This window comes from Delphinus delphis, chromosome 10, assembly GCF_949987515.2.
Source record: "Delphinus delphis chromosome 10, mDelDel1.2, whole genome shotgun sequence".
NCBI classification, from domain to species: domain Eukaryota; kingdom Metazoa; phylum Chordata; class Mammalia; order Artiodactyla; family Delphinidae; genus Delphinus; species Delphinus delphis.
This window is the reverse complement of record NC_082692.2, coordinates 59,187,597-59,204,224: the sequence shown is the minus strand read 5'-3', so window position 1 is coordinate 59,204,224 and position 16,628 is coordinate 59,187,597. Positions and strand designations below refer to the sequence as shown.

Sequence of the window (16,628 nt, the reverse complement as noted above, 5' to 3'; positions counted from 1 at the left end):
CACCAAAAAATGTTAAATTCTATATGGAGATAAAACACTATAAATGAACAAAAAAGAATTGCATAAACAAGGTAAGATAATTGTAGCACATTTTATGGATAAATTGCTAAATTTCTTGATATATAAATATCACTAACAACAACACAAAAAAGAACTAAGGGAAATGAAAATAACTAAGAGCCCTAGAGACAACTGAAACCTCTGATCTCTTCTACATGGAACATTATCCCAGAATAATTTAAGACGTTTCAAAATGTACAGAACACAGGACACAAGTTTCATATAAAGCTATTCTAAGAAGGCAACAAAAAGTGAGAATTAAAGTACTTCAGCCAATGAAGAGTCTCCAACACCACCCAAGCAAAACAAAAAAATGAAACAGAGGGAATCTGTAATATAACAGCTCAATCAGAAGGAAGTATCATTAAACAAGCATTTCTAGACATAAAAAAGGTCCAAAACAGTTAGCTATACAAGAAAAGAAAGTATAGACACTATGCCTTAGGAACACAGATGCAAAAAAATCCTCAACAGAATATAAGTTGAATCCAGCAATATATTAAAAGTATGATACATTACACTCAAGTGGGATTTATCCCAGGAATTCAAGACTGGTTCGATATGTGAAAATCAATCAGTGTAATTCACCATATTAATAGATTAAAAAAGGAAAACCACAGAATCACATCAGTTGATAACAAAAAAGCATCTGACAAAATTCAATATCCACTCATGATAAAATCTCTCACCAAACTAGGAATAGAAGGGAACTTCCCCTGTCTCAAAAACATCTAGAAAAAAACCTACAGCTAACTACTAAATGTTCAAAGACTTGATGCTTCCTCCCACCCTGAAATTGGGAATTAAGCAAGGCTGTCCCATCATTCATAATTCAATATTTTGCTGAAAGTCATAGGCAGTGTACAATAAGGACAGAAAAGTAAAAGGTATTCAGATTGGAATGGAAGAAATAGTATCAGATACCAAGACAATATAGAAAAGCCCAAATAATCTAAAAAAAAAACAACTTCTAAACTAATAAGTGAGTTTTAGCAAGATATGATGTATTTGTATACACTGGAATTTGTACATTCCAGTCATAATGAACAACTGGAAAACAATTTTTTTTAAATAGCTACAAAAACAAAAGAAATATAGGTATAAACCTTAAAAAGTATGCCAAGAATCTGTACACAGTGAACTACAAAACAGTAAGAAAAAATTTTTAAAATATAAATAAAAGACATTATCTGTTCATGTATTAAAAGACTCAAGATAGTTAATATACATATCAATTCTCCCCAAACTGACTCATAGATTTAATGCAATTCCAATCAAAATCCCAGCAGGATTTTTAGTAGATACAGACAAGCTAATTGTAAAATTTATACGTAAAGGCAAAGCAACTAGCATAAGCACAACAATTTGGGGGGAAAAAAGACAGGAGAATCACACAATGGTTTTAAGACATTTTAAAAACTACAGTAATCAAAACAATGTGGTATTGACAAAATGACAGACACACAGACTAAGGGGAAACAGTAGAGAGTTCAGAAATATTATAGTCAATTGGTTTATGACAAAAGTACAAAGGGAATTTTGGAAAAAAGTTTTTGCTATAAACAACTGGATATCCGCATGCAAAAAACTAAACTTCAACTCACACCTTGCACCATATACAAAAACTAACCCAAAATGGATCATAGAACTGAATGTAAAATATAAAACCACAAAATCTTAAAAAGAAACAGAGGAGAAAATCTTCATGACCTTAGGTTAGGAAGAATTCTTAGATATAAACCAAAATCGCAATCCATAAAAGAAATAATTGATGAATTAAACTTAGAATGTCTCCTCTGGGGAGGACACTGTAAGAAAAGATAAGCCACATACTAGGAGAAAGTATTTGTTACCAGAATATATAAAGAACTCTCAAAACTCAACATTAAGAAAAGTATTTTTCAAGGACAAAATATTTAAACAGACATTTCACCAAAGAATGTACACAGATGTCAAATAAATGCATGAAAGGATGTTCAACATCATAATCATTATAGTAACACAAATTAAGATCACAGGACACCACAACACATTTATTAGAAGGACTAAAATTAAAAATGACAAGTATGTGGAGCAACTAGAAGTCTACATACACTGCTTCTGGGAACGCAAAATGGCACAATCATTCTGGAAAATAGTTTAGCAGTTTCATAAAAATGTTAAACACAGGGACTTCCCTGGTGGCACAGTGGTTAAGAATCCGCCTGACAATACAAGGGACACGGGTTCGAGCCCTGGTCGGGGAAGATCCCACATGCCGCGGAGCAACTAGGCCCGTGCACCACAACTACCGAGCCTGCACTCTAGAGCCCGCAAGCCACAACTACTGAGCCTGCATGCCACAACTACTGAAGCCTGCGTGCCTAGAGCCCATGCTCTGTGACGAGAAACCACTGCAACGAGAAGCCCACACACTGCAACGAAGAGTAGCCCCCACTCACCACAACTAGAGAAAGCTCCATGCAGCAACAAAGACCCAACGCAGCCAAAAAAAAAACTTAAACACATATCTATCGTATATGCCCCAACCACTGCATATCATTTCACTTAATGAAAACTTATGTTCACAGAAAAATCTACATGTAAAAGTTGATAGCAACATTACTCATAAGAGTCAAAAATTGGAAACAATCCTTAAGTCCCTGAACAGGTACATGGATAAATAAACTGTGGTATACCCACATAAAGGAATAGTACTCAGCAATCAAAAGGAATGAACTAACGGTACACACAATAACACAGAGGAATCTCAACTGCATGATGTTAAGTAAAAGAAACCAGTCTCAAAAATTACATACTGGTGGTTGAGACTCCACCTGCCGATGCAGGGGACACGGGTTCGTGCTCTGGTCCAGGAAGATCCCACATGCCACAGAGCGGCTGGGCCCGTGAGCCATGGCTGCTGAGCCTGCGCTCCGCAATGGGAGAGGCCACAACAGTGAGAGGCCCGCGTACCGCAAAAAAAAAAAAAGGAAAAAAAAAGGGGAGACAGCAAAGATACACAAAAAGAAAACTTACCACTGCCTGACCTCAATTTAATGGTGTAAAAAGTCAGCTATGTTATGTATAGAAGTAGTTCATAATTTATTGCTGTATAATATTCCACGGTGTGAACACAGAAAAACGTATATACCCATTTTACTCTTGGACATTTGGGTTGTTTGGAGTTTGGAACCACAATGAGTAAAGCTGTTATGGACATTCTTATACGTGTCTTTTAGTAAACACATAAATATGTGTTCTGATTAAGGATGACAAAAATACAGAACAATTTAAGAAAACTTAAAAGAGAAATGTATGATTTACACAAAGAAAACTATAGATTGTTATGGAGCGATAAGAAAACACTGGAAAAAATGAAGCAGCAGCTTAATATAGTGGTAAAGAACTTGTAATCTGGAGTCAAGAAACCTGAGTGTGAGTGCAACAGTGCTTGACAGAATAGCATGTCGGAGATGATTACACACACACATTTCATAGCCTTGACATAATGACTGAAGGCGTTTGTCCAACTAGATACTAGAAAATATCATAAGGCATAAAGCTGCAAGAATTCCATTTTTGAAATTTGTATGGAAAATACAAATAAAACAAAAGAAAGAGCAAAGCATTCACAAGTATATTTAAGACTTCAGTAAATAAAAAAGATAAAGGGCAGACTATTCATCTAATGATATCCTTACTTTACTACCTTTACCAGAAAGACTCTCAACAGGTTGTGAAAATTTTAAATAACGGGGGAAAACAAACTTATGATACTATATATCTGTCAAAATAAATATGCAACCTTGGAAAAACTATTTGAAATATTTGAAACTTTTTACGAAGAATCAATATCTTTAGGTATAAATAACTTTTACCAATATAACTTTTATGAATACTCTAGTGTAAAAAATTACAGAAACAAGCAAACAACTAATAAAAGAATTCTAAGCTGCCTACAAGCAAATAAATCATGTACCCTAACTAGTAGGCAAAGAAATGCAAATTTAGGAAGAATAAGAATCTGTTTTAAAACAAAGCAGACTAGCAAAGATGAGCTGGCATGGTCATGGGTAAATGGCCAAATCTCAAATATAGCTCATATGAGAGTAAGTGTTCAACCTTTCCTCCAGCTGGTAGGAAAGTGAGTTGTTACTTCTCCAAAGCCTTAAAACTGTTATTTTCTTCTGACACAGTTGTTATATCTTAAGAATTTTAGCCTAACCAAGTGATGAACAAAAGAGCTTTGAGAAGAAGAATGCTCATGGTAGTACTGTTTATAAGACAAACAAAAATAGAAACCACCTTAACATTTCCAAAATAGGGAATCTGTTAAATCCCAATTGTAGAAAAGATTGCATCTACCCATATCCAGTTTTACCTTCTTTCATTACAAACACTAATGATGCATGTGGGGAGGGCAGGTGGAGAAGGAAAGGGAAGTCACGGAAGTGACACTACATGATTTCCAAAGCCAGCTCTGAAAGGCCATGCGGCTTCTGCCTGGTTCTCTTGGGACACTCTCTCTTGGAACCCAGCCACTACATGTGAGGAAGCCCAAGCAGCCTTGAGGGGCCCATGTGGAAAGCAACTGAGGCTCCCAGCCCACAGCCCAGTAGGGTTCCCAGGGAACAGCGAGCACCAACTTCGCAGTCATCTGAGTGAGCCTTCTGGAAAGTTTATTCTCCAGCTCCCATTCAATCTCTCCCAACCTTGCCCAAATTACAGATTGGTGAGCAAAGTTAAATTACTGCTCTTGTTTAAGCCACTACATTTTGAAGTAGTTACACAGCAAAAGTGAAATATAGCTTAAGCATATAACAAAAGAGGAAATTTTTCCAGGCGCAACAAAAGTTTCGTACAGCAACGGTCATAATTTTAAAAACACAGACATGTCACTAAGAAGTGATGATAAGGTCTACCATATTTCTTATTGACGGAGTGTTATGCAGCCATTACTAACAATCTGGCAAAACTAAAATAATGCCTATTATTTTGAGTGAAACAAACTAGCACAGCAAATACCCGAAGATAAAAGAAACTGCATACAAGATTTGTTTCTAACATAGTAATTCCAAGTCCCTTAGAAGATACAATATACTACAGACTCTAATTTTGGATCTAAACCTACAAGCATCTTGTGCCCTAAATAAATTCTCATTTAGTCATTTCAGAAAAACTAAATGAACAGTACTGACTCCCTAAAACTAACTGCCCAGGGCACCATATTTAATCTTAAGCAACATGCACCAGACCTCTAGAACAGTATTAATCTTACAACACTGAGGAGGGAAGATTACAGGCTGCAGGCAAAGCCTAGTGCCAAGGATGAATAATCAAAGCTACTTTAGAGAACCAAAAATGACCTCGGGTCACTTCAGTTTGCAATCCACTATGTATTCAGCTTTGATTTAAATTCATCTTGCCATTTGGCTCAACATAACTAAATTTTACACGTGGAGAAAAAAAAAAAAAAAACAGAAGCTGTTTAGGTCTATAGCCCAAACCACGGAACAACGAGTTCATGTCCAACGTTCAAATGGTTCTTGGCAGTGATTTCAGAGCGGACATACCTACGTAATGTAAAGATGGCGTGATGAAATGTTCACAATGTGAGGAACTGGTCGAAATATATGAAGCTTCCATCACAAAGAAAATGATAATCTTGATCAAAAGTAAGCAAAAGGATAAAAACCCCTCCAGTACATATCATAAGGACAAAATTATGAGATAAAAAAATAATAATGATGATGTAGAGAACGTCCAAGTTATTTATTTCTCAAGAGGTAAAACTGATCTGTTTCAATCAACTGTCACAGGGGAAAATCAATGAGCACAGCCTGGCCATCAAATGATAATAGCCTCAAAAAAAAAAAAGAAATCATGTGGATAATACACTGACACGATTTTCCCATTTAAGGTTGATGGAAGTGAAAAATGTACTGATTAAATCTAAAATTGTTTTTGGTTTACACTTTCCTTAAAGAAGTTTAGCCAAGTAGCTTAGTAAAATGTTTCTTATAGACACATTTATTAGCGTAGACAAAAAAATGTCAATACAAACTCATGTTATTAAAATGCATAAACTAATTACCATATTTTAAATTAGCAACCACTGAGTCAGCATGCCTAGTGACTTTGTGAGAAAAAAAAAAACCTGAGCTGAATGAGCTTTCAAAGTTTTCAAAGTTTTCTATGCATGAAATTTCATAGTGATCTTCCATAGTACTTCCAAACAACATAAGCGGTCTGCACCTTCCGGCTTATTATTAATCACTGTTGTGCTACTTGGTCAAAACATGAAACCTGAAGCAACAGCTCCAGTCAAACTAGACTGCTAAAATAAAAATGGACAGCAGCTCCTGTCAAAACTAGCAAATAAGACAAAAATTAGAAAGGCAGTATCCGTAGTCAGTAACACCCAGGAGGAAATCATCTTACCAACGAGCATGAACAAACCCACCTGTGAAACACGGTATGACTTTAAAGAGTAATGTTTAAATTGTTACGTGACCCCAAAGCATATGACGTGCAATGTATGCATCACTGATTATGCAGTTACAAAGTACATTCAAGGTCACATACCTCAAAAAAAAAAAAATAAATGAGGCAGATGTTTGAATCTATGTAACTTGTAAAAAAGTTGATGTGAGTATACTATGCTCAATTAATTGAAATACAGCAGAGTAGGGTTCCCGGGGTTTTATATATTTTCAATTTTCTAACATCAAGAATCGGGCACTGAGTTGTTGTTTGTTTTGTTTTGTTTTGTTTTGTTCTCAGTACGCGGGCCTCTCACTGTTGTGGTCTCTCCCGTTGCGGGGCATAGGCTCCGGACACGCAGGCCCAGCGGCCATGGCTCACGGGCCCAGCCGCTCTGCAGCATGTGGGATCTTCCCGGACCGGGGCACAAACCCGTGTCCCCTGCATCGGCAGGCAGACTCTCAACCACTGAGCCACCAAGGAAGCCCTGTTTTGTTTGTTTCTAATTTTTATTTTAATTTATTATTTATTTATTTATTTTTGGTTGTATTGGGTCTTCGTTGCTGCACGGCTTTCTCTAGTTGCAGCGATCAGGGGCTACTCTTTGTTGCGGTGCGTGGGCTTCTCACTGTGGTGGCTTCTCTTGTTGCAGAGCTTGGGCTCTAGGTGCACAGGTGTCAGTAGTTGTGGCTCGCAGGCTCTAGAGCACAGGCTCAGTCGTTGTGGCACACGGGCTTAGTCGCTCTGCGGCACGTGGGATCTTCCCAGACCAGGGATCAAACCCATGTCCCCTGCATTGGCAGGTGGATTCTTAACCACTGCACCACCAGGGAAGTCCCACATTACTTGGTCTTCTTAACTTACTCAAACATTTCTTGGTTGTCTAAAGCTCATCCTCTGACAGATTCCTCAGGAAGAGTTCATGGAAACTGATCTCTTCCATGTTCATACACCTACCTGTGGTCTCTGTAACAGAACACCCAAGATATTGAATATAAAATCCTTGATGAGAGACTCTGGGAGGAGCAGCTAAGATAGTGCTTAATTTTACTTAAAAGTTTATCCTAAAGGAATAATTACAGATGTCCATCTGAAAAGATTTAGCCATTAAGAATGTTCTCCCTGGCAAAAAAAGGAAATTTTAAAATGTGCAGTAGTGAACTGCTGGAATGCATTGGGATAACTTCACATGATGGAACATCATAACACTTTAAAAACAATATTGAAGACTTATACTGAGTTAGACACACAATCCCAACATCACTGAATAGGAAAAATATGAACAAACAGTATACAACTGATCCAATTACTGTAAAAAGATTCTAGTAGCATGTGTATGTGGCAGCAGGGAGAAGGAAATTCGTGAAGGTCTGTGTATGTGTACACATATACACACAATAAATATGAATTTGAAAGATATACATCAAAATTTTTAAAGAGATTATTTTGGGATGGTTAAGCAGTTTATTTTAGTCTTCTGTATTCTGTATCTCATATATTCTGGATTTTCAATACTAAACTCAAATTCATAAAAGTTATAAACATAATCTGATAAAAATAAATTAAAATGGCATTAGCTACTTTAAGTTTGTAGATATTACAATTAAGGGAAATTGCAATGACCGCATCCAATACCTGTTTCCTAGTAAAACGGCAAGAAACACCTTTATGCACTCCCAAACTCCTCCAGCCCCAGATTTTCAAGATCGAATATTTGTAGGACACATTAATAAGCTTGGAAGAATGCGAAAGATAAAACTACAAAGTAAACCAGGAATTCTTTTTAAAAAATCAGTTTACAGGGCAAAGATTAGTAAATAAACTCACACCTAACTTACAAGGTTTTCTCTTATGCCTGGTCAGGCCTTCCAGAAGCTTCTCTCTGAGAGTCATTCAAGTATCTGAATTGTGAAAAGGTTATCAATTCCCTACATCTAGTGATGATGCAAGAATTACTTACAAAGGACCATCTACCACGGGTACAGAAAGTATCCTTTTAAGAGTTTCATTTGTTTTTTCTTTTTTGAAAACAGGGTAGAAAAACAGTTTGTCACTTTTTGTTTTGCCCAATTTTCCTATTTACTTGAGTATGCAGAACACATGATTTGTAACTCAAAAGAGTTCCCTTGTCACCATGGCTGTGAACACTTTTCACACCATCACAAGTAAATTGTACTCTCATCATCTACCTTTCTAGAGAACAATTTAGCATTGTTTATGCACAGCCTTCTAAGTGTGCATAACATCTGTGGTAATCTACTAGCAGCAGACACAAAGTTGTATGTAGGGCTTCCCTGGTGGCGCAGTGGTTGAGAGTCGGCCTGCCGATGCCTGGGACACGGGTTCGTGCCCCGGTCCAGGAGGATACCACATGCCGCGGAGTAGTTGGGCCCGTGAGCCATGGCCGCTGAGCCTGCGCGTCCGGAGCCTGTGCTCCACAACGGGAGAGGCCACAACAGTGAGAGGCCCGCATACCGCAAAAAAAAAAAAAGTTGTATGTAAACAGGATGCTTACTGCATCAGGGTGAGTGCAAACCAAAAAGTCAGAGGCAAACAGGTCAACAGTGGGAGAAGGGTTTAAGTTACCATAGTGGCACAAAATGAAAAATTATATAGTAATTTTTTAAATGTTCCTATGGTATATTTAATGACATATTCATGAAAATGATAAATCGACACATTTTTATCGTAATTGTATAAAGGTATGCATAAAATTCATAGACATACGGACCAAAGGCTAAAAAGAGATAAACCCACATGGCAACGGTAATTAGCTCTGGGTAGTGAAATTACAGTCGATTTTGTTTTCTTCTTTAGGTTCTACTACATTTTCTGCAGTAAATAGTAATTTCTCTTACTTAAAAGGAATGGCATGGGCCTCTTTTGGGGACTGAATTTCAACAACAAAAAAATATCACCATATCGAGGCATCAATCCCCCAAAAAGAACAGGTGCAGTTCTTTCTCCCTGTCCAGCAGGAAGCAATAAGCCTGGTATTTGTTCCTGGGTCCCTTCCTCTTTCACTCATTGTAGCCCATTAACAACCAAGCACTTGAAAAAAACACAATTAGCAATACTAAGATTGGTAAACCTGCCCCTAAAACACACACCTATATACAAATATTTGTACTTTTCTTTAAGTAAAAATAAAACAATGGCCATTGTGTCGAAACCCCTAAGGCCAGTATCACAGCCGTACATGAGCCGGGTCTTCTTCCTACTGCTCAGCCTCTTTCTATGTCCCCTCCTCACTGCTCACTGCGTTCAGCACTGCTGGCCTTCCTTCTCCTCCCGGGTCTCCCCATGACCCCTCACACCTCAGGGAAGCTGAACTACAAAGTTCTTCCTGCTGAGGTTCACACAGCACACTCCTTCTTGTCACTGAGGGCTCAGCTGGAACATCACCTCCTCAGAGAGGCCCTCCCTGACTTCCCTCCCAGCAAACGGCGTCTGGCTCCGCTCCCTGCACACTTCCCCTTGCAAGACACTCTATCAACATCATCCTGTGTAACGCTCTTCAGAGCGCTAACACTATCCAAAATAATTCTGTTTCCTTGTTTATTGCCTGGCCTGAGCATCAGCTTTAGCATTTATAAACTCCATGAACTTGACAAAATCACTCAACACACTAAGTCTCATTTGAGAATAACCCAGGGTTATAAGTCACTAAGTGTCTGGCCTATAATAAATGTTCGCTATAATAATAAATTGTTTTAATTAAAAAAAATAGAACCTTACCTTTTAAATGACAATTCACTGTATATTACTGACTGGCCATAGATACATTTTAAAGATTATAGGACAAGACAGAAAAGATGCAGAATGGTTAGAGGCCTCAGCACCTGAGAATCAATATATCACTGAGTTTGCTGGATTTTCTCTCTGCCTCATACATCCCAGACTGGGTGCTGGATAATCCGGGAGCCAAACAGCACACAAACACAAATACACAGGACAAATCAGCTCTCTCAAGCCAAAGGATCAGGAAAGGGGCAGCGTGGAAAGACCAAAAACATTAAGACAACAGCTAGTCTACTCTAGCCGAACACCACGGAAAGACGATGGCCCCTTCAGCAAGGGGCAAGAGGAGAGACTAGCCTCCTACCCTCACGTGACTGTAACAAGGCACCCCAACACTCTTCCCTGCCGGGGAAATAGAAAGGACCAAGAGAGAGCTGGGACTTTCATCCCAACCCAGCAATAACAAGGCCCCCTGGCCCCAACCATGGTATCAGTAGAGATACTGATGGGACGCCTGGACCTCCACCCATTTATAGCAGTAATCACGTTCCCCTCCTTCTTTCTGCCGGGATGGCATCAGAGGAGGCAAGTGGGAAGCCTGCAACTTTACCACCTTCCACCAGGAATGGGGCGCCCACCCCTACCCAACCAGTGTCAGAATAATGAGGAGCCCTCCCCCTACCAGCCAGGGTAGGCATAGGAAGAAGCCCAGTGGAAAGCCTGGATTTCCACCCTTGCCCTGCAGTAAGGAGGGGCTCTACCACACCCCTCGGGTGTCAAGAGAAGTCTACAGGGGAACCTGGACTTTCACCCCAACCTGGAAGGAACAAAGCATCACCATCCTTCCTCTGCCAGTTCGGTGTCAGAGGAGGCCTACTAAAACAGAAGATTTAAATAAGATCCAGAGTCTTAAAACATAACACCCAAAATATACAATGGATATAGAGCTTCTGTTAAACAAGTTGACAGAGTTCTGGAGCTCTGTTTCACAACAATGTGAATCTACTTAACACTCCTAACTGTACACTTAAGAATGGTTAACAGGGCTTCTCTGGTGGCGCAGTAGTTGAGAGTCCGCCTGCCGATGCAGGGGACATGGGTTTGTGCCCTGGTCCAGGAAGATACCACATGCCGCGGAGCGGCTGGGTCCGTGACCTATGGCCGCTGAGCCAGCGCATCCAGAGCCTGTGCTCCGCAACGGGAGAGGCCACAGCAGTGAGAGGCCCGCGTACCACCAAAAAAAAAAAAGAATGGTTAACAGTAAATTTTATGTTTTTAACCACAATTTAAAAAAAGTTTTTAAGTGCCAATATTAGTTAAAATCAAAAGATTATTTCTCATTTAATACATGTAATTATTCAATCATTTATTTAAGATACAGGGGACATTCAACATTATAGAACAATTACAAAGTCATATTAATTAGTGCATATTATTTTACTACCTTTGTGAAATATCTTAAACTCAATAAATCTGAGAAAAATAAAACTCTCAGCCTCTCTTACCACAATTTACATAGCAAAACTACTCAAGTGGTACTTTTTCTAATGCAATGACTTGGAAAATTTAATAGCAAAAAATTAGACACAGACTATACTTTCTCTGAGGCTCAAATTTCTTCACAGAATTAAATCAGATTAATTAAAGGCAAAAAATGGATTGCTTTCTATTTTGACTTTCAAGATCAAGTTTATTATGTAAGCCTGACAATTATTAATTACTGAAATTTTTAGTTTTATAAAAAACCAAATTTAACGTGTTGCATTTCATGCAGGAGAAACATGGCAAACACTATATTTAAGTGGACCCATTCCATACTTCCTAGCAGTGTTACCTTAACCATGTTGTACAAAACTCCAATTTGACAGTTATCTCCCCTCAGAAAAAGGGTAATTGGTCCAATAAGTATAAAGAATACTGCATACTACACTACCCTCATGAAGACTCATAATATACATGAGCACACGAAAAAGTGAAAAAGGTTGTACAACTGAAAATATGTCTGACTCATTGCTTTCCAAATGGGTATATAACCATGGTCCACTTTTTTCACCTGTTAACACCTCACTGAACACTAATGTTCAAGGGCAGGGCTTCTCCAACCATAAAGTTCCAACAAATCCTCAAGAGACCTCATTAAAATGTCAATTCTGATTCAGCAGGTGTGGGTGGGGCCTGAGGGTCTGTGTATCCAACACGCTCCCAGGTGATGCAATGTTTCTGGTCCAGGGATCACTCCTTAGCAGGCACTAGAGAAGACACTTTGAGGAAAGCTACTACAGGGACTTCTTTGTAGCTATGTAGTTTTCTGATACGAACTGAATACTTACAAACTCTACACTCCATAAAATAAAGGAATATCAAACGATTGGAAGGAGACTAAGTTAAAAACAAGAGAAAGGGAGCTCTGAAGGTTATGTGTACTGGCAGGGTATTAGGACAAGGAAAGGAATAAAAATGCATCAGGGCAAACAGAGAATATAAAGGGACCCCTCCTTAAGGCAGGCAAGGGATATGGGAAAAGAGATGACAGCTGAGGACAAGGAGGCATAAGAAATATTAGCATGTAAGAAGGACTCATAAATTTTCTAACTTTTCATTACTAAAATGGGACACGCAGGCAGATTTCTATTTTAATCACTAAAAGAGTTTATAACAACTTCAGATGAATGCCCTGTGGTACAGAGGTTTGGCAAAGTTCAAAAGGGCCCCTTGAGATGAAAAATAAATTCTACAGAGATACACTGCTTATTGAGCCACTAAAATTGTAGGAGAACACAACAATTTTTCAAATAGAGTAACAGGTCAAACCTTTTCTTGGATTAGCCTCTGAAGGTGAATCCCACAGGACAGCATAGCACTGAATAAGGTCAACATGTACTGCTGGACTCTGCAGATGGCAGAGGCCAGGGAGTTTATTACTGAGGTCAGTCCCACGTTCTCAATAACATTCTGGAAGGCAGTAGGAGAATGGCGAGTGACTCTACACAAGGCCTGCAGGGACAGGAGAACAGATCCATCAGACTACTCCAAGCCCATGAACCAGTCCCCCGAAAGAGAACAAATACTTCTGTGGAAAGGAGTAGAAGGTGTTTACCTTGCTCCTTCATTACTTACCTTGGCATAAGAAATTTGGGCAATTTCAACACAGGCAAAATTAAAACAATAATCCAGCTACCAATAAATACTTAAGTTGCTGTAAAACATTAGAAACTCTTACAATGATCGTATGCATTATGAGTTAACTAAAATGAGAAAATAATTCATGAGTCTACACAGAAAAACTTTAATAAAAAACATTAAGATGAGCCTTCTTTGTGCAGACACTAAGCTAAGCGTTGAAAAATAGTCATAAAAGTATTTGTTTATTGTTCAGTATGTAAAAAACATGATCTGAGAATATCTGAAGACTACCTCATTTAATCCTTCCAAATAACATACATGAAAGGTATTATTATTAACCCCATTTTATAGGTAATAAAACTAAGGCACAGAATATTTAAGTAACTTGCTCAAAGGCATATAGCTAGTACATGGCAAAGCTAGAATTCAAACCAAGGTAATCAGACCCCTGAGCTACTCCTCAACTGCTCATAGACTATCAAAGGTGAAACTTAAAATTAATAAACTAATAGAATTTAATGTGTTGTAACAGAAATGGGCTCAATTATGCTTGGAAAGGCAGGAGAAGCAAGTGAACAAAAGCTACATAAGGAAAATGATAATTGAGTCGGTTTTTGAAGGTGAGTGGGAAAGTAAGGTGAAAAAGTAAGTAAAGAAAATTCTAGCCAGAGAGAAGAGGACAAGTATTCACATGGAGACACAAAGAGCAGAGCAGGTTCTCGGAAGGGAAATTTGTCTGATGTATCTCTCAGGTGAAGGACAGAGAGAGTAGTAAAGAAGGGAAAATGATGACCCATCTATTGAAGAGACTGCCTTTTCCCCATTGTATATTCTTACCTCCTTTGTTGAAGATTGATTGACCATAGGTGCATAGGTTTATTTCCAGGCTCTCTATTCTGTTCCATTGATCTATGTGTCTGTTTTTGTGCCAGTACCATACTGTTTTTTTTGTTTTGTTTTGCTTTGTTTTTGCTGTACGCGGGCCTCTCACTGTTGTGGCCTCTCCCGTTGCGGAGCACAGGCTCTGGATGCACAGGCTCAGCAGCCATGGCTCACGGGCCCAGCTGCTCCGCAGCATGTGGGATCTTCTCGGACCGGGGCACAAACCCGTGTCCCCTGCATCAGCAGGCGGACTCTCAACCACTGCACCACCAGGGAAGCCCACCATACTTTTTGATTACTGTAGCTCTGTAGTATAGTCTGAAGCCTGGGAGTGTAGTGCCACCAGCTTCATTCCTTTTTCTCAAGATTGCTTCGGCAATTAGGGATCTTTTGTGGTTCCACAAGAATTTTAGGATTATTTGTTCTAATTCTGTGAAAAATGTTGTATTTTGATAGGAATTGCATTAAATCTAATAGATTGCTTTAGACAGTATGGTCATTTTGATATTAATTCTTCCAATCCAAGAGCATGGGATACCTTTCCATTTCTTCAAATCATCTTCAATTTCCTTCATCAGTGTTTATAGTTTTCAGAGTATAGGTCTTTCACCTCCGTGGTTAAGTTTATTCCTAGGTATTTTAGTATTTTTGATGTGATTTTACTTTATTTTTTAATTTTAATTTTTTGGCCACATGACATGCAGGATCTTAGTTCCCCATCCAGGGATCAAACCTGCATCCGCTGCAGTGGAAGCTTGAAGTCTCAACCACTAGATCACCAAGGAAGTCCCTTGATGTGATATTTTTTTAAATTTCTGATAGTTCATTATTAGTGTATAGAGAAGCAACAAATTTCTGTATATTAATCTTGTATCCTGAATCTTTACTGAGTTCACTTATTACTTTTAATAGTTTTTTGGTGAAGACTTTAGGTTTTTCTATATAAAGTATCATGTCATCTGCAAACAGTGACAATTTACTTCTTCCCTTCCAATTTAGATGATGCCTTTTATTTATTTTTCTTGCCTGATTGCTATGGCTAGGACCTCCAATACAGTGTTAAATAGAGGTGGTGAGAGTGAACATCCTTGTCTTATTTCTGAATTTAGAGGAAAAGCTTTCAGCTTTTCACCACTGAGTATAATGGTAGTGTGGATTTGTCATAAATGGCCTTTATAATGTTGAGATATGTTCCCTCTATACCCACTTTAATGAAAGTTTTTAGCATGAAACGATGTTGAATTTTGTCAAATGCTTTTTCTGCATCTACTGAGATTATCGTGTGATTTTTATTCTTCCTTTTGTTAATGTGGTGCACCTTACTGATTGATTTGCAAACGTTGAACCATCCTTGCATCCCTAGAATAAATCCAACTAGATTATGGCGTATGATCCTTTTTTCATACTGTTGGATTTGTTCTGCGAATATTTTGTCGAGAATTTCTGCACCTATGTTCATCAAAGATATTGGCCTGTTATTTTTTGTAGTGTCTTTGTCTGATTTTGGTATCAGGCTAATGGTGGCCTCACACCTGTCAGAATATCTATCATCAAAAGGTCTACAGGGACTTCCCTGGTGGCACAGTGATTAAGAATCTGCCTGCCAATGCACGGGACACGGGTTCGAGCCCTGGTCCAGGAAGATCCCACATGCCGTGGAGCAACTAAGCCCATGCGCCACAACTGCTGAGCCTGCGCTCTAGAGCCCTCAGGCCACAGCTACTGAGCCTGCGTACCACAAATACTGAGGCCCGCGCACCCTAGAGCCCATGCTCCACAACAAGAGAAGCCACCGCGATAAGAAGTCCACACACCTCAACAAAGAGTAGGCCCCACTCGCCACAACTAGAGAAAGCCTGTGTGCAGCAACGAAGACCCAACGCAGCCAAAGAAATAATTTTAAAAAAAGGTCTACAAATAACAAATGTTGGAGAAGATGCGGAGAAAAGGGAACCCTTGTACATTATTGGCGGAAATGTAAATTGGTGCATCCGCTATGCATGTTCCTCAAAACTCTGAAAATAGGACTACCACATGACTCAGGAACTCCACTCCTGGGTACATATCTAGAAAAAAATGAGAACACTAATTCGAAAACATAGATGCACCCCAATGTTCACAGCAGCACTATTTACAATACCCAAGATATGAAAGAAACCTGAACAACAGATGAGTGGATAAAGAATATGTAGTACATATACACACAATGGAATACTACTCAGCCATAAAAAAGAAGGAAACTGCCATTTGCAGCAATGTGGATGGACCTAGAGAATATTATGCTTAGTGAAATAAATCAGACAAAGACAATACTGTAATGATATGACTTACATGTGGAATTTTTAAAAGTAATACAA

At 38.8% G+C, this 16,628-nt stretch overlaps 1 protein-coding gene across 5 annotated transcripts in view; it reads right to left on the bottom strand.

Moving 5' to 3' along the window:
- Positions 1-16,628, bottom strand: part of ULK4 (unc-51 like kinase 4) — a 517,204-nt gene that overhangs the window by 388,067 nt on the left and 112,509 nt on the right. For all 5 annotated transcript variants that reach the window (XM_060022287.1, XM_060022288.1, XM_060022291.1 and 2 more), the window contains one exon: positions 13,078-13,260. In XM_060022287.1, the coding sequence (XP_059878270.1) occupies positions 13,078-13,260 (183 nt within the window). The remainder of the gene's footprint in view (positions 1-13,077; positions 13,261-16,628) is intronic.